General features: G+C 39.1%; 1 protein-coding gene across 1 annotated transcript in view; it reads left to right on the top strand.

The window, feature by feature from the left end:
• Positions 1-1,435: 1,435 nt before the first annotated feature.
• LOC310932622 (ras-related protein Rab-26-like) overlaps positions 1,436-24,829 on the top strand; it is a gene marked incomplete at both ends in the record, with an annotated part of 36,719 nt that continues 13,325 nt past the window's right edge. The window contains 4 exons of the mRNA XM_083895948.1: positions 1,436-1,639; positions 3,388-3,498; positions 18,354-18,395; positions 20,615-20,681. Coding sequence (XP_083752074.1) covers positions 1,436-1,639; positions 3,388-3,498; positions 18,354-18,395; positions 20,615-20,681 — 424 coding nt within the window. The remainder of the gene's footprint in view (positions 1,640-3,387; positions 3,499-18,353; positions 18,396-20,614; positions 20,682-24,829) is intronic.

The following is a 24,829-nucleotide window of genomic DNA, read 5'->3' as shown; positions in this document are numbered from 1 at the left end:
GGGCACTATTAAGAGCGAGAGAGAGCACGGTTCCAGTTTTAGCAAAACGTTATAATTTATTTATGCAACAGAGAAAACTGGATTGGATGAACACCATAAAAATGTCAGGGAAAATATAAGAGACCTGATCAGTGAGAGGAGTCTGGGTTTTGGGAAAAACTGGGAAACCAGCACAGCAGCTCACAGCAACTGAAAAGAAACAGGAAAAACAATTAGTGGGATTAAAACACAGAATAGACAAAAACCCAAGTAAACACAACAATAAGGGTCAGAAAACAAGTTTAAATAATCTACATAATAATAATAAATCCAAATAAGGTGGTTGCTAAAAACACAAATAAACACAATAAACAGCCACAAAGCAACATCAACCTCTTGAACCGACAAGTCAAGCTTATAACGCACAATTCAAAACATAAGACACACAAAACAAACTATATACACAACAAAACACAATGAAACAAACAGATAAACATTTGAGAGAACACAGCAAAAGGAATCATACCAACAACAGACAAACACAATTAAGCAAAAACAGGTAAAGCAGCAGAGGATAATCAATCAATCAACGTCAAACAACTACATTAATGAAGCTCGTGGTTAGCAGCAGCTAACATACTGTCAGGTAATGTTGGTCACGCTCCTCTCACCGACCGTCACAACAGTTAACTAGCGGCACAGTGACCGTATACAAACACATAACTAATGTATTAACATGTTCCAATAACTTATTTCCACTTTAAACAGGTCATACGCGGCTTACATACCTTCAGCAGGTGGTTGAGTTAAGAGACAGGAAGTGAAGCGCAATCAAGCGCAAGAGAGAAATAGAGCGAGATCAACGCTGCCTCCATTTATATTGCGCCCTCTGGTGGCGATTGGTAGAATCGCGCAGGGCTGACAGGGAGAGGAGACGTCTCTCCTCCTGCCACACTGAGAAACTCAGAGAGTTGCGTGAAGGTGTTGGACTTACTCTGTGAACTCACCTGACAGAGGTTTGAATGTAACGGACAGTTTTAAGGTTTTAAGTGACGATTTATTTATTTATTTATTTATTTTATTTAAATTGTTTTGTCCAGTGCAAAGTGCGACGTGCTGCGTCCTGGCCGTGTTGCGTTCAATGTCTTCTTCTTCTCTGACAAATTGAGTCTGTGCAGCCACAGTCCTGACCTGAGGAGAGCTGTCAGGAGCAGGAAGAGACTCGACCACAGCAGAAGCAAGAGCGTTTTCTCCATTTCAGGGATTTATTATTTTTTATTTGGAGTAAAAGATCTGTTTCGGAGCATGTGATGATAAATCAGCTCATTTAACTTCATCGCTGCTGCAACTTTTCACTCCTGCCTGCAGCGAGGTTTGGTGTTGTTTAGTTTTTCTCTTTTCTTTTAGCTTCATCTGATATTCTCAGATACTTTTTTTTTTTTCTTATCCCGGGGAAATGTCTCGTAAGAAGGCTGCCAAAGGCAATAAAGCCTCCGCTAACAGCAGCCCGGCGTCCACAGGCAGCCCCGCCGCCGCTGCTGCTCCACCCCCGGGGAAAGGTGCTCGGAGCAGCCCGGGCATCGTTCAGATGAACGGCGTGGTTCATCCAAGCAGACCCTCCATCAGCAACAGCAGCGAGTTTTATGACATCGCCTTCAAGGTAAGATGTTGACATGTGTGACAACACGCTGGAAAGTAGTACTAAAGCAGCTTAGTTGATAAAATTGTACAAAAAATGCGTTTTATATAATATATTTTTTTTTATATAAAATATATTTATAATTGCTGGGTTTTTTTAGTTTCTCCGCATGATTAGATTAATTCATTCATTAATTGATTAATTAAATACATAAATAAATAAATAAATAAATAAATAAATAAATAAATAAATAAATAAATAAATAAATAAATAAATAAATAAATAAATAAATAAATACAAAGTTAACATTTGGTCTTCGACAGTGTTGCTTCCCTGTCAAACTGTCTTTTTTTTTCTTTTTTTTTTCTTTACAACCACGTTTTATTCATCAAACAGCAGCAGCAGCAGGCTGACACCAGCTGTGTCAATAAACGATCGATAACCTGGAAAAGGTGCACACACACACACACACACGCACACGCAAACACACACACACACACACAGACCGCCCCCTGGAACAGCCTGCAAACAAAGCATGTGCAACTGGTTGGACAGTTGCACAACTCGCGTCATCATCATCATCATCATCACTAACAGCAGCAGCAGGTTGCCAGGTCTGCAGTGAACATGTTACCCAGCTATAATGTGAGCACCCTGACTGAGAGCTGTCACTTCACTTGAGCACAACACGAGCACAGACTCGCACACACCCACAGAATGTCACTCTGTAAAGTGCTTTTTTCCCCCACAACATGGCCTTGTGTTGCTCTTTTAATTGTTGTATTTACTGTTGCCTCTTAACCACGTCACTATATTTCTCTCAATGATACAAGGACTACAATACACAGTACATACAGTGTGATCTACACTTTCAATAATATTTTTGTTCGTTTTTGTGCAGTATCAAATACACCTTCTGTGTACTTTTCTGTGTTTCTTACAAGCAACGTTTGTCCTGCATTGTATCCTCTGTCCTTCTTATAGCAGTTGTCCTTTGTGCCACTGTATTTCATCATAATACGCTGTTCCCTCTGTAATATCATTAGAAATTCACTAAAGAAACTGATTGCATTTTATTCCGGACAACCCGAGGGCAGGGAAACGCTCCTCCTGCATGGCATTAAGAGAATGCAGAGCTGTGTAAAAATCAAAATAGGATTTGAAGGAGAAATAGGGAGCACGGAGAAACAGAGGGGTGAAACCCTCTGTCGTGCTTGTACCCGTTACTGTGTATAATTTAGTTCCACCTCCTCTGTTTTTCAGTTTCTCTGCTTTCTCTCTCTCTGCACACAAAAGGCATGTTTGATTTCTATAGTTCAGATAACACGATTACAGAGATTGATCTTTTAAATTCAACAGAGATCAGAATAAAAAGAGGAACACATGACTGTTTGTTCAGTGGCACAACATCTTCCTGTGTTTTTTTATGATTATTTAGTTTTGTTGTACACTGTTAGACATTTCATTGGGTTTTTACAGTAAAATACTGGCAGCACTGATGCCAGTATTTTACTGTAATTCAGATTTGCGGTATGATTACTGTATCTCAGATTACAGTATCATACTATATATTAGTTGTACAGTACTGTAAACACCCAGGTAAACAGTATGTGTGTGTTTATGAGTTTCTTTCTGACATTTTCCCTCGTGAACAGCCAGACAGTACCGAATATTTTATTCCCTCCAGTGTTGGTTGTAAATTCTTGTTGTTTAGCCTTCCAGACATTCCTGGCTGAGTTCCCCCCCCCACCCTTGTTTTCTCCAAACAGGTGATGGTGGTTGGAGACTCTGGTGTGGGGAAAACCTGTCTGCTTGTCCGTTTCAAAGATGGAGCGTTCCTGGCTGGCAGCTTCATATCCACCGTGGGCATTGACTTCAGAGTGAGTCTGACAAAAAGGAAACTAAAGGAGAAACACAGAAATCTAGCACACACAGACACGCTTTCAAATGCAGTGCCTTTTTTTGAAAAATGGTACATTCTTAACTATTCAGTGTCTTTATATTGCCTCGAGCGGTGAGTATTTCCAGTGTTAGAAGTCTCATAAGATAGGGTATTGATTTCTTAAATTAGTTTGACATGCTTTAGTTTTTTGGTTTTTTTGCTCCCTACGGCGTCTCTAATTTGCCATTTTTTTGTGTCCCAGATGGACAGAATGAAAAAACAGTGTCCATCTTTATTAATGAAAAGGGGTGTATCTGCCTTTTCACTTTGCAGTTTGCCCAGTCAGCACTATCTTGGTTTTGTTGTTTGTTGTTTTATTTGGATACTTGAAGAGACCACATTTGAATGAGTAGGTGTGGCTGTGGACTCTGGCGGAAAACATCGAGAAGAACTTAACTGCTGAAAATAAACTTGGATCAGTCACGACTCAGAAATCGTCAGGAGGCCAGTCTTGTATAAAGTACCTAAAAGTGATACTTGGGTAGACGTTGAAGTCACTTTTTATAATATTACTTAAAGGTACAATATGTAGTATTTATGGGTTTTTATAACCCAAAATCCACTTTTTATACATATTATGTGCTCCTGCATTGTCTAGTCCAGGGGTCACCAACGTGGTGCCCGCGGGCACCTGGTAGCCCGCAGGCAGCCAATACGGTGCCCGCGGGCTAACTTCACTTCACCTCACTTGCATGTATCCATATGATCACTCAGTAAAATATCTTTGATATTGTTTATAAAAACTGGTAATCGTTAGTAGTAAGCACTGGAATGAATGTGTATGCAGTTGAATGCATAATATTAATCATTTAAATGGTAAACAAACAAAAAAATATTATATGGTAGCACTCCATATTATTTTTTACCCTTAAGGTAGCTCTCTGTCTCAAAAAGGTTGGTGACCCCTGGTCTAGTCGCTGTATAATAGTTTTTGTTTCATTTTCGTAGTGTTTCAAAAAGTCATGTTAAATAACATGACCGCGGACCGCGGATGCATAGCCACTGTTAGCAGCGAGACGCCATGTTTCTACCGGAGCCTGTAAGGACAAACGCGAGAGAACAAACCAAGCGTCGCTTTACTTGTAGCGGAAGTCCCGCCTCCACTCTCTCTGCTTCGTCTGCTATGGCCGCGGTAGCTCGCCCTCTCCCTCACCTCACGAACCTCATCTGCTGACACGGAGAAAGACGACGAGGACGACATTTGACCAGCTGCGGATACCGTAGCGCTCAGGGAAGGGAGGGGGTGAGGAGAGCAGCAGGTCTTTGTTGTAAATTTCAGCCTCTCCTCTAGATGGCACTATAAACTACTTATTTCCCCTTTAAGTAAAAGTATATTACATTTACTGTACTTAAGTATATAAAGTATTTTTCTGATATAAAATTTACTTAAGTTTTAGAAGTCATTTAAACAAAGTGAGGAGTAAGGACGGAGGGCCATGGTCGCTAAGTGGTAGGGCGAGTTGTCTTTTAAGTGGAAGGTTGTGGGTTAATTTCCTGGCTCTGCTAGTCTATATGTGTCCTTGTGCAAGACACTCAACCCCACGGTGAGGCGTGTGAATGGATATGAAAGATGTGTGAATGTCAAAACTATAGTTTTATATAGTTATATTGTAAGGCAGCTCAAGACTAGAAACGCTCTATATAGTAAATACAGACCATTACCAACTCTTCTTCTTCTGATTTTATTTGGTCATAACAAAGATAGTTAGAGGAAATGTAGTTGGATAAAAGTTGCGAGAAATACAAATAAAGTAAAGTTACAGCTATGTGAATTGTGTACTTCGTTACATTACAAAACTGCAGAGGGTGATAGAAGTTCCGTGCTGGGCTTTAAAAATGACAAATGCAGAAACAGAAACAACATAAAGCACAATAAAGAGGTTAAAAAGTAATAAATAACACTAGATTGAACACAATGGAGCATAACATAATAAATCAGATAAGAAATATGTTCATTTTCTCAGACATAGGGGCAAAATGTAATTCTTCATCAGTGGAGTCGCCCTCTGATGGCTGTGGAAGAGAAAACAGGTTTTTGGTATGTATTTGACTGCATTTTCCGTAACAGGAGATTATGCCTATTATTTATAAACAATCTACAATGTGCAGTCAGGTGATCAGCAGAGACAGTCACCTACTAATACCATTACTGTTTTTAATCAGCAGCATCAGTGGGTGCAGTGTTACAGCTGATTTGTTCTTCCACCAGTCCATCTCAGCGTGATGGAAAGTCCATACATAAGTTCAAAGTTCAAACAACATTACATAAAGTTTAGGTGCAACGTTACATCATTTATACCCACAGGAGTTTCTGCCACTGTGTGTTAAACTAAAGTGTCCATGCAGCCGTTCTATAATATAGCCTCGTGTGTGGGTTGGATGAGCACTTGATTTCACATCTCATACTCCTAGACGTACATTTAGGCCAAAGCTGTCTCTTTGCAGAGGGCAAAATGTGCAAAACTCATAAAGTTAAAAGCCTAGTTGACTTATTTCATTGCAGTTGTTACATGAGTAATGCTATTACCATCCTCAAGGCTCTCACTTTTTTCTGCATGGTTTGATGTTAAGTAGTTTAGTTTAAGTAGTAGGCTTTTTTCAGTGCAATTGAAATGGACCGCTTCAAATCCACAAGGATCCCTCTTATGTTACACTGACTGTGCACACAATCACAACATTCACTGAAATGAAAATGAACTAAAACATCACCAGCACGATTCAAAACTAACTTGACAGCGTTTAGAAATGCAAACATTCAAAGTTGCCCTTCATGAAAGTCGTATAAATAATGCGTTTGTTAGTGAAGTTGAAAGACCAAATAAAAACTTTCTTGTCGGAAAACATGAAGGACCTTGGTGTTTGTCTTTCCACGGAGGATACACTCAGACGCAGACAGCATTGTTATTTTTAGAAAAGACAGTTTTGATCCTCTTTATTTGGTGGGGAAGAAATGCAGCGTGCTTCTGTGTGGGGATTTGATCTGCTTCCCTCTTCAAAGCAGCGTCGTTGTATGTTTTCTTCTTCATCTTGTTTATTGTGCTCTCATCTTGTTTAAGCCTCGGCAGGATTACTGGTATCTTGTTAGGCTCAAGCATACAGGAAGTCACAATAGGAAACATAGCTACCATTGGATTTAATTATAAAACGCCATATAAAGAAAGCAGACAGACTCCTCCAATCATATTAATTCAAAATGTAAAGAGACTTTATTTCATTATATTTTACATCTTACTCTGCCAAGTAATGAACATCAATAGAAAACAGAGATGTGATTCTTATTTCAAGGGTTAGGGCTCAGTAGTTGGCAAACAAAGATAGCACAATTATACCATTAACTGTACATTTTTGAAAGTAAATAGACATTAAATGATATTTTTGAGGTAAACATGGGGCTCAGTTTTGAGGGCATTTTGCTGTTAAGTTGGTTTAGAAGCAGTAGATTTTGAAAGATTATTATGACATGCCATTTTCTCTTGTGATACAGAGGAGAGTGATGAATATGAAACAGTTTTTGTCATTTGCGATTAAGTGTAGTGGTTTATGACAGAGAGTATTGATGGGGCAGCGTAAGAATACAGAATATATCCACAGTCTGGAAGAACATGAAGGTTGACAGCCCACTTGTTTTACAGTTAGAACGAGACACTTTGTTTAAAAACGGGTTTGAGTGACTCAGCAAGAGCGATTACGTGTCATTTAAAATATTAAAGATAGTCTCTTATTAAGGATTTACAATTCAGGGCATGAAAAGCAGACTGTGCTCAAGTGGAGCCAGAGGAATATAAAATAGTATCATCAGCAAGAAAAAAAAAAATTGGAAATTGAAGTATTGATTTTGTTGTATGTGTAATGTAAATAGCAGTGGATCCAAGACAGATCCCTGTGGTACACAAAGGAGGTTAAATGTATCTCGTTTTTATCCTGAAAGCTGAATCAGCAGTGAAAATACTTTGACGTGTAAACTTCTGTTGTCTACTGTATTGTCTCATAATCGTAGTTTATTTCTTATTTGATGAAATATACGTGGTTGCGCAACAGAACAAAGTAGTTTCACCATGAATGATATCACTCCTAGATTTTCTAGAAGCTGAATTTGGAAAATCAGAGAATAGAGAATCCTCTGGCCAGCTGTGATGCAGCATGTCCAGGTCATTATGTTGCCATGGTAATCCAGGTCTTAACAGATGGGCAGGTGGCTGAGGCTGAGGCAGAGTGCAAGAGCTTGTCTCTGTGCTTGATTGTGTCGCCCATAAAGTCCCCCCACAGCTTGAAAGCTTGAAAAGAGTCTGTGTGTTACTTCAGTCAGGAGGTCACAGGCAGAACGTGAAAGGCTTCAACTGTGTGACAATTGCTGTGAAGGGGAAATGGTATTTTCTCTAGTTTAGTGTAAATTTCAAGATGCATAGAATCAGAACGGCAGAATCACACGTCATTCAAATGTCTCTGATTCATACTTTCTCTCTGTCTCTGTTTCTATCTCATCTAATTACCTTTTTCCACTTGCACTTCTTCCGGATACAAGGAGTTTGTTGTAGGATTTTTGTCATATCTTTGAAAGAATGACGTTGCCTCTTTCACAGGATGAATCAGAAGTACAATATATCTGAGACTGAGGATTCAAATCCTTTTCTATTACATCAAAGTCTGGTTCTACAGGGCTTGGATTCATGTTTCCACAGACAACGACACACAGCTACAGATAGTTGTTTTATTAATTCCCTGATTACTATATTGAGTTTAGTATTTAGAGCTATTAAGTCCCCCACAGTGACACAATAAATAAATATTTATATTTTATTTTATTTTTTTTATCAGGCTGTAGTCAGAAACAGACATTAAAAATAAATGATTTTTTTCTAATTGTCACAACGAAGAAAGTGTAATTTAATCCTTTGGATAATTATGAAGACACAATGTTTATTGTTTTTTTTAGAATTTGTCCAAAATCACCTGAATACTTCCCTGCTTCTTCAGTCTGTCAGTAATGCTGTTTTTCTCGAAAATGTCAGGGAGCTGCGGTTTTTAGCAAACATAATTAAACTAAGATAAGCTGAGGTAGATACACATTTGGTGCTGTCGTCAGTAGTTACAACCCAAGGACATTGTGAGTGAGACGGACACAAAAGAAGCTTTTCAAAGCAGGCACGATTAACAATATGCCACAGTGTGATAGTGTGTCACATTGTGTGTTTTGAAGAGTTTGTGGCCATCAGTCGAGTTCTGTGGCTCTGAGGAAAATCAGGGTCGAAAACAAAATTGCTTGCTTTGGAGTCTTGATAGTGTTATTTGTTTTTGACAAAAACAAAATTTACTCCTTTCGGATTAGATGTGCTTCTGCTCTAGGCGTACAACAGACGCCTTTTCTTCTCAAATGGGAGAAGAAAAAAAACAAAACAAAAAACAAACGCTATCTGCCGTGACAGCTGTGTCACATCTAAATCTTTCACAGGTTGACAAAAAGCTGTGCAGTTGGAGCTGTCCTTGGTGCTGAATCCCTCGTCCAAATTGGTTCCAACAATTCCGAGTAACAATGTGGCATTTAAGGCTAGAGCAAATCTTCCAATCTGTCACTAAACTCTGATGACATTTGATATGTCAGTCTAAACACGTATAGCCCATTCTCATTTATACACACTTGCATATCATCTTTACATTTTCTTGTATTGTATTTTTCCTCCACAGCGTGCTATTTGGCATATTCTTACTGAACATAACGTGTGATGTGTTCATTTAAATGTAAAAAGCCTGAAGACAAACGTATTTATTCTAACCTTTATTTCCCATATACTAATCAGGAAGTTTGTGAAATTAGCTAACTCCTTGTAAGGACAACCTGGGTTGTGTGTTTATGGGCGATATCGTCAGTCTTTACAAAATGCATTTTTTTTTTCATTTTCTTATGTGTTGTTGAGTCAGTTATGATACGTTTTATAGCGACCAATAATTGTCTATAAGTCACAAAATTGACAGTTTTTTTAATCTTTGTTCATAAAAACGAGCCAACTGAAATCTGATTTTGAAGATGACTTTTTGCTCAGGCGTGTTTATATAGTTGGTGTTGATGAATGAAAAAAGAAAATATTTTTCATCATAAGTTGTCTATAGGTTCTGCTGGGTAAAAAAAAAGGACATAAGAGACTCAGTATTGTACATTCTTATAGCCTGTAAATAATTGAAAAAGCAGCCTGAGTGCTCTGTGATCTAAGGGTTAACTTAAAACTCAATCCTCAATTATGTGTTGACATTTTTAACACAATGTCCTTGTAAAACCTAATGTCCACGTTGTCCACTGTTGTGTCTCCACACTGGTCCAAGACCGTTGATGTATTTACACAAGTTACACAAGTTGAAGCTGAACATATAGATTTCCTTCCTAACCTTTGACCCCCCCCCCCCGTAACGCTGAACAAATCATCCCAATTAGACACGCAGTCCATCATAAGGTTAGTGTCTTGTGTGTTTTGGTCAACCGCTGGTGAAAATGTGTTCAGTGCGCTCGCTCTGGAAGACTCTCATCATGCGGTCAATAGCACTGATAACAGATGAGTGGCTAAAATGGGCTGAAGATGTTAGTCAGTGAATTGAAGTGAGCCGAGCCTGAAATGAGAACGACGAAGAGAGGAAATTGAATGTCGGTGAGATAAGAGAGAGAGAGATACTTTTGTGGTAAAGTTCAGAAGGAATCGGTCACAGCTCAAGAACTGTGTGTATTTCCAAGGCGAGGTGAGGACATTAAAAATTGAAGGTCTTTTTATGAAATATTAATCTCTTCATCATTAGATTATTGACGTGTGTCTGTCTCACATAGGTGTTAAATCATAAAGTGAGATGCTGGTGTGATTTCCCCCTTCTGCTCCATTCCGTCTCACATTCAATAGCACATTTAAATGTTGGTGAAATAGACGCACACATGTTGGTGTGTGTGTGTGTGTGTGCATAGTAAATATAGACAAAGTCACACACTGATAACAATGATCGACAGATGTGGCAGCTGTTAATGGACCACAGGAGATTTGGGCTCACAGTTCTTCTTATGCATCTCTGTCTTATAGGATATGTTATAGGATAATCCTTGAATAAGAATGTGTCTTAATGTATACATCATGCTTCGACATACATTTGAGGCAACATTTTACCATTTTTTGCTTTTCAAATATCCATTTTCCGTACAAAAACATCATTCTATTGTATGCATTTGCTGCATCTTTAGCTTTATGCGTCTGTCTTATGGAACTGTTTTGCTGAGAGAAACACAAGGTTGCGCTCTGTAGATGGCATGTTCTTGAGAGCGTGACTCATGCTACAAGGGGATCTTAGTCATCACATAATTTCCGCTCACAGTTAGAAATGTGGACTGGATGCACTTTGCATACTTTCCGTCTTGATTTTTTTCTCGAGAATTTTCTCCTTCTTTGAAAAAGCGACGTCGATTGAGCAGCTCTTTCAATAACGGCCATTGTTGATCAGCAGGAGTCAAATTAAACCAGTGACGACGCAAAGCAAATCGGCCTTGTTGCTTTGACAAGCTGAAGGACGACCGTGGAGATTTGTTGTGTTTGACTTCCTCTCATGACTCATGAACATGCCTGAGTTTGTGCAAACAGGAGACGCCTGTAATCCACAAGCAGAATACCTTATGTCGATGTGTATTTTAATCTATTGATGAGATAAAACACTGCATAGTAAGGTCTGGTTTGTTGATATTTGGGTTTCAGATCACTTACCGATCACTTATCCTTTCTGTCATTTTACTGAAGTCACTTTTTAAGTTACGATTAGCTTTTTTTTTGTGTTTGTGACCGAACGACTAACTCCCCCATCCCTCACTCTCTCTCTCCTCTTGCTATTAACAAGCCCGATTAATCGCCTCACTATAGCTGATGCCTTTATCATCACGTCACATGTGCCACAAACAAATCTTTTTTCTTTTTTATCCAACAAGGCTTTTACTATGAAATATTTACAGGACTTGTGGATGTGCAGCGTGACACTGTGGAGTCCTGGAATGTTAATTGAGTACATATGAGCACTATAGTTGAATTAAAAGTTTATAATTTATGGCAATTTCCATGTGTGCAAGATAGCTGCAGCTTCATAAAGCAGAAGACGTCATTAAAAGGTGATCAAAATGAAATAATTATTACATTTACCAATGGCAAAATCTGTTGCATTTGGCATATGCATTCACATCCATCGTCTACTGTTTAATCCTCCACATGGGGGTTATGTGGGGGCACTGGTGCCAATCCCAGGCGGCATAAGAGAAAAGGTGGGGTACACCCTGGACAGGTCGTCAGTCCATCAGAGGGACACATAGAGATAAAGAATTCACTCATACTCACACCTATGGTCAATTTAGAGTGTACAATTTGCCTAATCCCCAAATCTGCATGTTTTTGGTCTGTGGGAGGAAACCAGAGAACCCAGAGAAAACCCACAGACACAGGGAGAACATACAAATTTAAATATTATATTTTAGAGCATAACAATTACATACTGAAACATTCAGGTATTCAACTTGATTTTTAGGAAGAATTCAAAAAATAGAAACCCCAATAGGAGTGAGGTAATTACAAAATAAGACAGTAGGAAGATAGGCGAATCTGGAGTGTAATATTATGATAATCCCCAAAAATCATGCTGCCATTGTGGATGTCACGGACATTCCGTCTCCTCACCCCGTTTGGGCTTCATGCAACTGTCTGTCACTCGTTTTCCAGCTTTTATGGGGGTTTTTTTTATATAGTAAGTGAGAGGATGACTGATCTCTCCATTATCCACTCTCCTGCCTGGCAGCCCACCTGCCGCCTCTGAGTGGGTGCAATTAAAGTGAGCATAATCATGTCAGCATGTGGCAGTAATGTTTTGTTTTGTTCTTTATTTCCCTGCTTGGATGAATGAATTGAATTGAGGATGAGTTGGCCATGCAAAATATCTATACCTTATGTATGTGTATGTGACCTCTGCCATTTTGATTGTCACTAATTGTCCTGTTGATCCCGGTGTTATAATTAGGGGCAGGTTGTTTTTACTTTGTTGATTTACAAGACCTAGCCCTTAAAACATTAAAAAATGGCATGTGCTCATCTATGCTTCAGAAACTGTCAATCAAAGTCTGTGTGTGTGTGTATGTACTGGATTTGCGTTCATTTCTGCCAATAGGGAGATGTTTTTGTAATTAACCAGACTATGGTAATTAACAAGAAGCAGCTTTGCCACCTGCTGCCCTAATGTCACAGGGATCTAGAAAGAGAAGAACCCCGCTGAGCGTCATTAATATTTTACTGCGACATGAAGGAAGGAAGTAGGTGAGTGAACTGTTGGAATATGGGAGCATTGATGAGATGAAACTGATGAGATACAGAGATGGAAAAAGACATAAAGCAGAAGAGGTTTAAATTGTTAATTTGACCGTACATGAGAAGAATAACAGGTGGATAATAAAAATATCAATGATTTTAGACCTACGGAAACCTGATAATGTGTTTTAATTTGCTTATTGAAGTTTACTTGATATTATGTAATCTGTAACTGTAAAAGTTAAAGCTGCAGTGTGTAACTTTTGATGATGTTGATGATGCAACATGTTTTGTATGCATTAGTAAAGCCATTTTTAAACTCCCTGCAGTCTACAGTACATTGTTCACACATTTAATCCTTCTGTGACCATCGCCGACAGGATTTGGCATGCAAACTTCTCATTACCGTAACTTCTAGACCCTTGTGAAATCTAGAAAATTCAAAAACAATGGAGTGGCGATCTGTCCAGAGTGTGACACTGCCTTTCGTCCGTTGTCAGCTGAGATTGGCAAAGCACCCTGCATGACCCTCATGTGGAGGATAAAGCGTTAGAAGATGGATGGATGGATACAGGAAAGCAGAGAAATAGAGCTTTTGCGTCCATATACCTGCATTACGGTAGCCCTCAGGACTTCAACATGTCATACACTTTTTGACGTTAGCTTATTCCTTAATAGTTGAATAACTGCCAGATATCGAAAGTGAAAGCTATCTTGGAAAACGGAGCAGAAAGGGGCAGGAGAACAATTCTACAGCCATAAAATCAATATAAATCAAGGCAGCCGCATTATCTTGATGGTCATAAGAGGGTTAATATTGTCCTTGCCCTTTGCAGTGCACGTAAAACACAGTGCAATAGTGGAAAAAACTATTGTCAAGGCTGCAAATCACATGTGCACACACGTAGGTTCTTTTGCACACCAACCAGTAGTGGTAAAGAACTCCCCTGGGTAACTTTTTAAGTGAACATTTGAAGTCAATGCAGGAACACAAAATGAGCTCAATAAACACCCGCATGAAATGATCAGAGGGGAGTCTGTCCAGCAATGGATTCCCTTGTTCCCTCAGCTCACAGTTGCTGCAGACAGAGAGTCTGCAGAGTCAGTCCACTGATGAAAGAACTGTTCCTTTAGTGTTTACAATTCTGTGCACATAAATCGGGTCTACTAGCTTTGTATTAGATTTGTGTCTCCTGTATTTTAGTACGAATGGTAGGGGAACATAGACTATCGTCCAGCAGTTTTTGTGTGAAAATATTGCATTTTTCAGTTTATTTTTCCCTTTAAGGTTTTGAGTATTTTCAGGAAATGGCTCTCAGCACTTAGCTGAATCTTAGCTGTATATGCATTGACAGATGTAAGTCTGGCTGTGAGCAAAAATAAATAGAAGAGAGAGATACATTAGATGGTCAATGTGCGTGGGTGTGTGACTGTGTTGGGTCGAAAAGCTGAAGAGTTTCACGAAAATGTAAGAAATTTTATTGGCATTCCAAGCCTGATCTGTCGTGTGATTCAGCCACATTAGTCAGGTCAGCGTGTAAAAAGAGCTTTGGGGAAGAGCTTCAGAGGTCAGTGCTTGCTACGATACAGCATCACGCGTGTCTGACTCAGAATGTTGTGTCTAAATATAGAATTAATAAAGAATGAAGGTTAGTTCAACAGGTGAATTAGTAAAGAAGCTCCAGGATGTCAAATATTGATGACTTTTGAGGCCGGTCAGGAAAGATAAATTAGAAGTAATTTTGACCATTTTATATTTGGGTTATGTATAATTGTTGGTGTAATTTTATTTGATATTTGAAAATATTGGTTATGTGGTTCATATTTTTTGGTGCTGTGTGTGAGTGTGTGTGTGTGTTTCAGTATGACTTGGAAAATCTGACAGCTGAGAGTTGGGGTTGACTGCAGATTAGATTTCCTGCTTCTTCTCGTTTATCCCTGCCCACTGTTGTTTTATCATCTCCTCTGCTTTGATTTTTTTTTTTTTTTTTTTTTGCAGCCTCAGAACAAACGGAGACATTTATGAACCACGCCACGTGTATCCTCTTTTTCATTATTCACTATGCTGCTGTGAATTTGATACATATCCCTTTTTTACGACCACCTCGCTCACAATTCTTTTTGCTTCACATCTCTGCTGTTAAGGTTTTATTGCCTCAGGTGTTTCCTCAAAGCTGCAAGGTTTGTGATTTGAACCCATGCACTGGTCAGCCTTTCTGTGAATGTGCATGTTCTCTCTGAGCCTGTGTGGGTTTTCTAGTTAATTGGCAACAGCCTGAATGGTTGTTTGTCTCTTGACCTGTCCATGGTGCACCCTATTATTGTACTTATGAGCTCCCTAAATTGAAATGACTCAACTTGTTTACACTGCCATGGTGGCAGAATTTGACTGAATATAGCTGACCCTTAATCCCCACGTCGTTTTCATGCTTTCTGAGAAATTCCTTTGTTCAACTTTAAAGAAAAGCTTCAACATCGCAATTAAAGCATCTAAAATAAACGAATGATGAATGAATAAATGATAAAGCATTGGATTCTGTACTTGGAATGAAGAGATCGCTACACAAGTGGAATCCATTGCCTGTGGATTCCCATTGCTTTGTCTTCCATACTCATTTTATGGCCACTTCCACCTGTCAAAATCTATCGTAACATCAATAATTAATATCTTCTTTTAATTCATTCGGCTCTACTCTCACCCAGTGACAGATTGGTCTTCCGAAAGCAGATGGTCGTACACAGAGTCTGTCAGAGATTTCTTCTTTGTTAAAAGGGAGATTTTTTTCCTCTCTCCACTGTTGCCAAGCGCTTGCTCATTATGTTCCTGTTGGGTAATAATCGGCAGGTCTTGACCTTACCATGTAAAGTGCCTTGAGATCATTTATGTTATGAATCAGTGCTACACAAATAAAATTGAATTGAATTGATGGATGGTTGACATTTCCTCTGCAAACTCCTCGTACATTTGTAATTTACGATCTCTAAAAAGTGCTGTAAGAGTCGTTCTGTGCCTACTGCACCGTCTCACTCATGTCCCAAATGCATTTGAAGATGTTTTGTTGGGAGGGAGTTTACTGCAGCTCAGGGGAATCAACTGACCAGAAAGTGGCACAAGATTCTCAGCCACCTCTCTGTAAATTGTACGTAAATTGTAAGTAGAGCAGAGAAAGTTTTTGAAAGTAAAGTGTTGCAGGAAGTGCGAGTGCCTTTACAGCATACACCTTTTTATTCACCAGCCACTGTCTCTGATCTGTGGCGTTATGTCCCCTGAACAAATTCAACATATAACTGTCGGTGCGATCGACCTTGACTAATCACCCAAAATCCTCTCCACGGTGCGATCATGAGCCTCTTATTTTCTGGGCCACTAAATATTCATGAAGCCTCCAAGCACATATTGGGTTGCTTTTAGTGACAACAAACAATAACGGGTCAGAAGTCTGTTTTTAAAGAAACGTCTTGATTCCATCACTTTAGCTTGCAGCACAATGTGAATATGTATGAGTTTCTTCCATCGGGACTCGCAAGGAGATAAATCGACCGCACACGTCAACATAAACTCTGTCTATTTTTTTCAGAGCTCTGTGGGGAGGAGATGGTAGCATCTGTTTCACCTCTGCAACTGGAGAATTGGAAGGTTGGCAGTGGCTTTAAGGAACAGGAGCACAGAGAGGGTGATGTTAGGGAGGGGCTTTGACTGTTGCCGTGACAGCAGAAGAAGTAATCCTTCTTGGATTTGTTAAATATCAAGAAAGGCAATTTGTCTATCAACGTGATTGCTGAGCACCTGAATGGAATGTTAGATTACTTGTGATCCGTGGTGGATAAGAGGGTCCTGATCATCATGCATGAGCAGGACCCTCTTCTCCACCGCAGACCACATGACAATGACTGGCTGGAGAGCAGTTGTCACAATCTCTGTTGGGAAAACCAGCTGTCAATCCCAGCTGGCGATAGCGCGTGTTATACCTTGGATGAGATGAAACTAATGCTAAAGATGAGAACTGAAGATGTGGCTCACGGTAAACCACACCTAGTGTCTGTCCATCCTTTGAGATTGATCCTTCCTCTGTGGCTCTTCCTGAGGTTTCTCCTTTTTTGTCTCTTTTTGTACATTTTCTTCCCTTTGTGGAGTTTTACCTTACTCGATGTGAGGATCTAAGGTCAGAGGATGTCACTTGCTGTACAGACCGTAAAGCCCTTTGAGGCAAATTATGTTTGGGATGTTGGGCTATATAAATAAAATTCACTTGACTGATCCTCTTCTGAGCAGACGGTTGTAGAGTGGACACCCTACCTCCTCACGATACCATTGTGTGAGGTTCCGAGGGCAACGGAGGGTGTCGTAGGTTGTCCTGAAGAGGAAGTTGAATCTAGATTGTGGCATCCTCCAGATGTCTTCCCAGGTGATGTGCCGGTTTATGGTAGCATCACATCTTGTCCAAGCTCCCTTGGCTGCCCTGGGATATTGCCATTGCCTTCACATGAAACCGCTGCATTGCTCAGCAGCCCAGGTCAGCAGGACTGGTCTGGACAGCCCCCCATCACCTCTCCATGTTGCACACTGGAGATGGTCCCATCTACCTCAGCCTGCATCTTCCATTTGTAGCCTATGAAGCACTTTATGCGTCTACAGTATACTGTTGCCTTAGTACTTGACAGGACATGTCAGGTTCCGTCTATATTGCTTTGTTTTTCTTGATTAGTCCTCATATCCACATTGTATTCTGTGGGACTCGGTTCTATTGATAGAGTGCTTTAAAGAATACAAACACTTTCACATTGGGAAATATTATTGCAGTATTTAAGTGTATACGTATTTTCTTAGAATGTCAGTATGTGGGTCACTGAAGAACATCTTTACCTCCTCTTTCCTACATCAGTCACTGGCTCATAGACAATCGGGAATGCAAGCAGTGCAATAAATGTACTGAAGTACTGATGCGGAAGGAATTGAAAAGAAGTGCACCTGTTTAGTTAGCAGAAAATAGGTTATTTATTGTTTTACTATTTCCCAGATGGCCCAATATGATGGACCAATTAATCAAGAAAATTATGCAGATGAATAAAAATAAAATAAAAAGTTAAATCGCTATTTCGATCCTAAATGCATTCACAAAGAAAGGAAGCACTGGAAGTGTAGTTGTGTACTGCCCCCCTACAGCTGTGGAACATGAATGATGTTGGATCAATAAGGTGAAGGACTCCCCTTTTTTAATTAAAAGAAGCCTAGTCATCATTTGAACTGAAGTTAACTTGATGGCAGGTTGATTAACCTTTTGTTCTCTCACATCAGATCAGTTACTACTTTACTGTGAAAGGGAGGCACAGAGAGCGTAGTGGGTTCATTCTCTGGAGTGAATGAGCCAGGCTTCATCAAAAAGGGGCCAAAGTTAGGTGAAGGCATTCAATATTGAGCTGTAGAGAGAGGACAGTGTGACCTGTGGTTGTTTTCTACAGAATGTCCATAATATCCGTATCTTTTCATTTTCAGAATAAAGTCCTGAACATTGATGGCGTCAAGGTGAAGCTCCAGGTAAGATTATTATGTTTCCAATGTCTCTATTTGTGAAAAATTAATGAACGAATGAATGAAGCCTTTATGGTCCCTTGGGGAATTTTCCTTGCTCAAGAGTTCATCAACAAGACGTGGCAACATGACTTGTAACAAATATATTTCTAAAGGTATATGAAGAAGTACCTTTAAAATATTTTACCATAAATAGAAATAAGCGTATGGAGCAATGAGTAAGGGTTGGTTGAGCAGCCGAGCGCTATGATGAGATCCTCATATTTGATGCCTTTGCCCCCCAATGGTGAACGTTCATATTCAGACAACGGAGAACGCAGTGGATCTGCTATAATCTCGCAATCTTGCCTAAGTTTCTCTGCGATATTATGGTGATCATAAAAGCCTAACACAATTCTGCAAATCCAAGAATGCAAGAAATACTAAACACCCCGTGCTAAAAGGGAAAACACATTCAACAAGAAATGCTGTGCGAGAATTGCTCCAGGATGTCGGGAGCTTATTTTGCTTAAAAATATTACTATTAAAAATTCATAGATTCTTATATTTATAAAACTACAGACAACAGAACTAGTCTATAAAGTGTTAAAGCTAAAATATTATTTGGATACAAATTATTACTTTTTTCCTGGAGGGAAAAATGTAACTCCAAAGTGTTCACCAGCTTGGTACAGAAGGTACATTGTTTAAATGATGTTGTTTAACTTCCTCAAGCCCACCATTCCTCCTCATCCTCGTCCTGTATGGGTTTTTTGTTGCATTCTGGTTTCAGAGCACATTTCCTTTAATGCCTGTGGTTTCTCTGTGGTGTGTGATGTGCGCTGTCCCTTGGGGGCCCCAGCATGCCTGTTTTTTTGTTTCTTCTTTCTTTAGCTAGTTGATGCATGTGGTTGATGGTAAACCACCATCTAGAGGCTAATTTTCACAGGGAAAATCAATGATCTGGTCACAAAAAGCCACTGAGACACAATTGGTCTCCCTCCATCTCCACGTATATACTTTCCATTAGACTTACGAATGTGAGAGTGTGTTTGCCCTGCGATGAACCGTCGACCTGCGTAACCCCACATTTCACCCCGTGTCAGCTGGGATTGGCTCCAGTGACCTGTGACCCTCAAACGGAGGATAAAGCAGTAGACAGTGAATGAATATTGAAATTCAGATCTAGCCGTCCTACTGTCATTGTCAACATAGTATGTTTGATATTTGTGTCAAACACAGCAAGTACTTATTGTGAATCATTCCTAATTATCTTAATTAGCGGGTGATGGAGAATGGCAGAATTGCCCTGTGATGTGTTCATTTTGGGATAATTGGATTAGAGTCAGACCGCAGAGTGCCAGGTAGCACACAAACACGCACGCAGTTACTTTTCTTTCTTTCTTTTTCATTTTTCTCTTTCAATGACCATTCCTCACTAATGCCACTTGGATTCTGGGGACTGGGTGTGCCAGAGGGAAGTCTGGAGGCAGAACAGCATGAAACCTGACATCTCGTAGGAAAAGAATGAAATGAGTGCAAGCTAGTTTGGAATGCAAAGGCTATAACAATACCTGAAAGACAGAAAACGTACCAGGGAGATTTGCCAAACTGTAATAAAAGCACTGTTGCCTGGTGCAGGAATAAAAGTGACATTTGTTGTGTAAATTCTCTGCTGCTGGGGAAGAATGAAGACTTCTGCTTGGCATGTGTGATAGCATATGTAAACTGCAGTGTTTATCTTGTCACTCAGGCTTGAGAAATACTCTTGATGGCCATGTATGTGCATCAAAATGTCCAAAAAACACAGAAGATGTAAGAGGGAACATTTGAGCACATAGTATGTGCTGTCTACTCGTCTTCTGATTGGCTGGAGCTAAACTGCTCGGTCGTAAAAAGGCTGTGGACGTTCATCAGGGCAATGTGTCTCAGGATTAAGTGCTACTGTTTCTCCTTGTCAGTGAGTTATACACATAAGCAAGTCTTTAGTCGTAATAATCGTGTTAGCGTTGGATTGATAGCTCACGGCGCTGCATCCATTTTACTAAAAGACACTGGACAGTCTCGATACTCCCGTCAGTCTCATTTTTCCATATTTCAAAATGATGACGTATCACAGAAGCAGTGGATTGAATGGATGGCTTTATAATGAGTTGCAGAAGACTTTGTATACAAATGGAAACTTCTCTCGATTAAGTGATTAATCTTCTTTCTTTTTTTTCTTTTTTTTTTAAAATTATCTACAGATCTGGGACACAGCTGGACAGGAGCGGTTCCGCAGTGTCACTCATGCCTACTACAGAGATGCCCATGGTGAGATACTCGCACTTACACAGAATACACTTTTATTATTTGCAAAATTATTATCATTATTATTTTAATTATTTGATTAAAAAAGAAATTATTTTAAGGTGTGACCTTCAGGTCATGGGTTATATGATGATATGGTCTCACTGTAGCACATGCTAAGTGTCATTCTGCGGTGTTTGTTTTTTTATCATAATGCATATAGTTTGTAGTCTAGCAGATGGTACTGTTTAAGTGTCTATCGACCATTTATAATGTGTGTTTATTGCCTCGGTGTTTGTCGTTGCGGAGTGCGGTCATTTCAGTCTTCTGTGCTCATAGAGGTGTAGTGAGAAGAGATTTAGGGAATCTACAGTGAACATTTCAATAAACGTGTTATTGCAAGTTTAATTTACAGTGGCGTTAAAACGTCAAAGTGGAGATGAGATTGTCTTTACCGGAGTTTTACAGCTCTTCTTGTGAGATGGGAGGAGAACACATTCGGGAGTCAAAGCACCCTTTTGTAAATCAGTCATCACTGATGGGTGTGTGTATATACTGTATATCTACTTTTTTTTTTTTTCAATATTAGCTATGCAACTTAATTTATAAAGCTCTAACTGACAGCACTCTGCTGGTTTCGTGCAAAGCAATCAAAGCAGATGTGCTTTATGGACAGTGTAATAAGGCTTATGGTGCACAAAACCTTCAGCAATGTAAAAACATATTATAGTCTGGATATTCGTCTTTTATATTTGTTCCACCAGGTAAGTTTATGGTTATGAAGCGGCCAAGGAGAACACACACACACACACACACACTGCACAGTGTGAAGGATTGTGATGATGTTTACTAGATCCTATGCACGCCAGAGTATACACACTGTTCTCATGATGATCACATCGCCCGCGTCTCTTCTTTTCTTCTTCTTTTTTTGGAGGGGCATTGATATTCACACAGTGTTGTGTGTTTGTCATGTTGTCATCTCACGTGAAGGGACAATGCATGACCCGGTTTGACTTTTAATCTCTTTTTGCAGTCGGGAAAGTTTTATGCAAATTGTTTAGTGCGAGTGTGGGCGTGTGTGTGTGTGGGCGTGTGTGTGTGTGTATGTGTGTGATTTATTGAATGAAAATGATCCGTGTCTCAGTACAATCCTCATTATGCATGTCATGGTTTGCCAATCAGTCTGCAAGATTACACCAGGATTTATATGCGTCTGTTTCCTGAAGTTACGAGACCTTGGAAGACTTTTAGCAGATTCAGGCACGACGCCTAAAACCAAGTCTCACATTTTTGCGGAATTCTTGTACATTCACATTCTTGTACATCTATGTCTGGACTTTCAATTCCTTTGCCACTACAGACGTTAGTTATATAAATGACACACACACTTCTTAAATGTGAGTATTTTCTGCTTTCTTTGCTCCATATAACAAAGAACTCATTTTGGTTTGTGGGCAGAACAAGACTTTCGAAAAAAAAAAAACATCATCATTTCGAGGTTTGGGAAACACTTTATGGACCGAAGAAGTAATCACTTAGTTGGAAAAATAATCTAAAGATTAATCTACTATGAAAAATAATCATCAGTCGCAGCTCCATCAGAGTTTCATTGCTGATTATCTTCTCTTGTGTAAGAGCTTGGGGGAGAAATAAATCGGAGAAAAAAAGTCTCTGGTTAAACCGAAAAAGAAATATTTAAGATGAGATTTGAACATTCACCTTCCTTTCGTTTGTCTGTGTAAGGAGAATGAAAGCTTGACATCTTCGTGTCACTGAGGAACTTTGAAAAGCCTTTACATAAATGTTACCGACTGTGATTCAGTGTCTGACAAACAGACAGACTGTTTTGTTCCGGAAACAATCTGTCAGTGAGATTCTGAGGTCTGAAGTCAGCCTCTGTGCTTTCCCTTCACTGTCATTCTTCGGTTCAAACAAACGTACATTTTAACCTTCCTGCTGTATGCACACTTGTCTTTCAGTCTCTTTCTCATACTTTCAACAACATACTGGAGTTTCTTTATGTCAAAGATTAAAAGCATTGGTCCCAGGGCTGATTTGGGTAAAACATGTTATTGCAATTTTTTGTTTTTTGCTCAACTCTTTTTAAAGCTTAATATTCACTTTGTGTATTTAAAGCATGATACCAAATATTAACTCCGTTCTCTTAATGTGAACTTGTTAAGATATGAATTTGTGTGCAATTACATTTCTTTAATTGCTGCAGAACAACTCAATTCTGACTTGCTAATTTCATTATTTTAAATTGTGATTTTGATGAAACGATTATTGATCAGTGCTCCCTGACGGGTGAACTCGCTGATTTACCTTAATGCACAAAACTGTTATACTGGACGCATTATTCAACATTTTTTTACTTTTCTAAATGTGACTATGCACAGTTTGTGTGGAGGTAGATGGGAGAGAAATTTGATATAGTACCATTTCAGTCAATCTAACATGTTCATATGTCTTGTATAAAGTACCTAAAAGAGATACTTGAGTAAAAGTATCTTAAGTCATCTTAAGTATCCAAAGTCATTTTCTGATATAAAATGTATTTAAGTTTTGGAAGTAAAAGTATTAAAAAAGTGAAGAGTTAGGATTGAGCCATGGCAGCTATAGGGCGAGTTGTCCTTTAACTGGAAGGTCGTGGGTTCAATTTATGGGTTCAATTAAAGATGAGTGAATGGGTGAAAGGCAAAACTGTAGTGTAAATCAGTTCAAAGACTAGAAAAGCTCTATAGAAATGCAGACCATCACCAACTCTTATTCTTCTGATTTTACTAAGATAATTAGAGGAAATGTAGAGTACAAATATGTGAATTTTCTACCAACTACTAAGTGTTTGTACTTTGTTACCACTGTTGAACTGTAACAACCAATAATGGAGCAACAGTTTGCTGTGTTTTAACCAGGTAATGATTTCCAACTCTTAGACTGCCTTTAAGTTTTTAATTGTGTTTTATATCCCCCAAATCAATTTCTGCTCCTCTGACCGACTGTCAGGTACTGTATAATGGTTTATGGTTTATTATCGTTGTGTTTATATGCAGAAAGATTGATATATCCGCTACTGACAGTGACGTTATGGTGCAATAAAGAGGCTTGACAGCAGTGCTGTTCATGACCTTTCATGACGTACATACAACTTCTAAACACACTCGTCTATGATGTGCAGGTGAGGATATGAGAGTGATAAATGAGGCCAAGTGTCCTCTCCATAAATTCTGTGAAGGGGGCAAATGAGAACAGGTGCATCCAGTGATAGAATGAGTGAGAGAGAAGAGGCTCTGGAAGAGGAACAGATATTTCTAGGTTAATTTTGTGTAAAAAGGAAGTTTTTTTTCTTGTTTCAGGTGATGTGTGCATGTAGCGATAAAACCAATAACAGTTTTAAGCACGATGATAACAATACTTTGTTAAAGCTGTTGTTGTTTTTGAGTGCTTTATAAATAAAGTTGGATTGGAAGCAAGAAGCCTAATCAAGAAAGAATGTAGAAGCAAAATAAATTGCAGGTTTATTCTACTATACATCTTATAAAATGGCACTTGCATGCATTTCATCTGCACAAAAAGCATTAAGTGTCCTGGGTGAAACAACATGATAATGACTATTGTTTTAGAAGAAAAACAGTCCTTTTCCAAACAAAGTTAAATAAAAAGGTCTTAATTTTAGTGATTTTATTAGGCCAAAATTGTGAGAAAGAAAATCACAATTGTCATTTTACTTTGTACTTCCATACGGTGGGTTTTATCTTTGATTTCAAGCTTTTCCTTGTTTTCAGTTTCCTTGTAAGTGTGTGACCAGTTTTCTCTTTTATTCTTCACATTTCACATCATGTATTTCTCCATCCTGTACTCAATCAATCTCTGCTTGTCTTGCGATCCAAGCCTCAATTTCACCGCGCCATTTGCCAGTAAATCTTGTGTATCATGAAACTTTTGACTATGATGTTCCAGTTTCAAAAAGGAAAAGGGGCAATCTACACAACGTACGACACCTGCCAAAAAGATATGTTTGAGTCTGCGAAAAAAAATATATATATATTTCTGACTTGCAGCAGAGTAGAGTTTCTTAATGATAACAGATAGCACAAGAGGGAGAAGCTTGTCCTGACGCATCTGCAGGACAAGTATAGCAGAGCTCACTTTTAATGCACAGCTGTCTG

This window comes from Microchirus variegatus (genome assembly GCF_963457635.1).
Source record: "Microchirus variegatus genome assembly, chromosome: 10".
NCBI classification, from domain to species: Eukaryota; Metazoa; Chordata; class Actinopteri; order Pleuronectiformes; family Soleidae; genus Microchirus; species Microchirus variegatus.
This window is presented reverse-complemented; position numbering and strand designations above follow the sequence as displayed.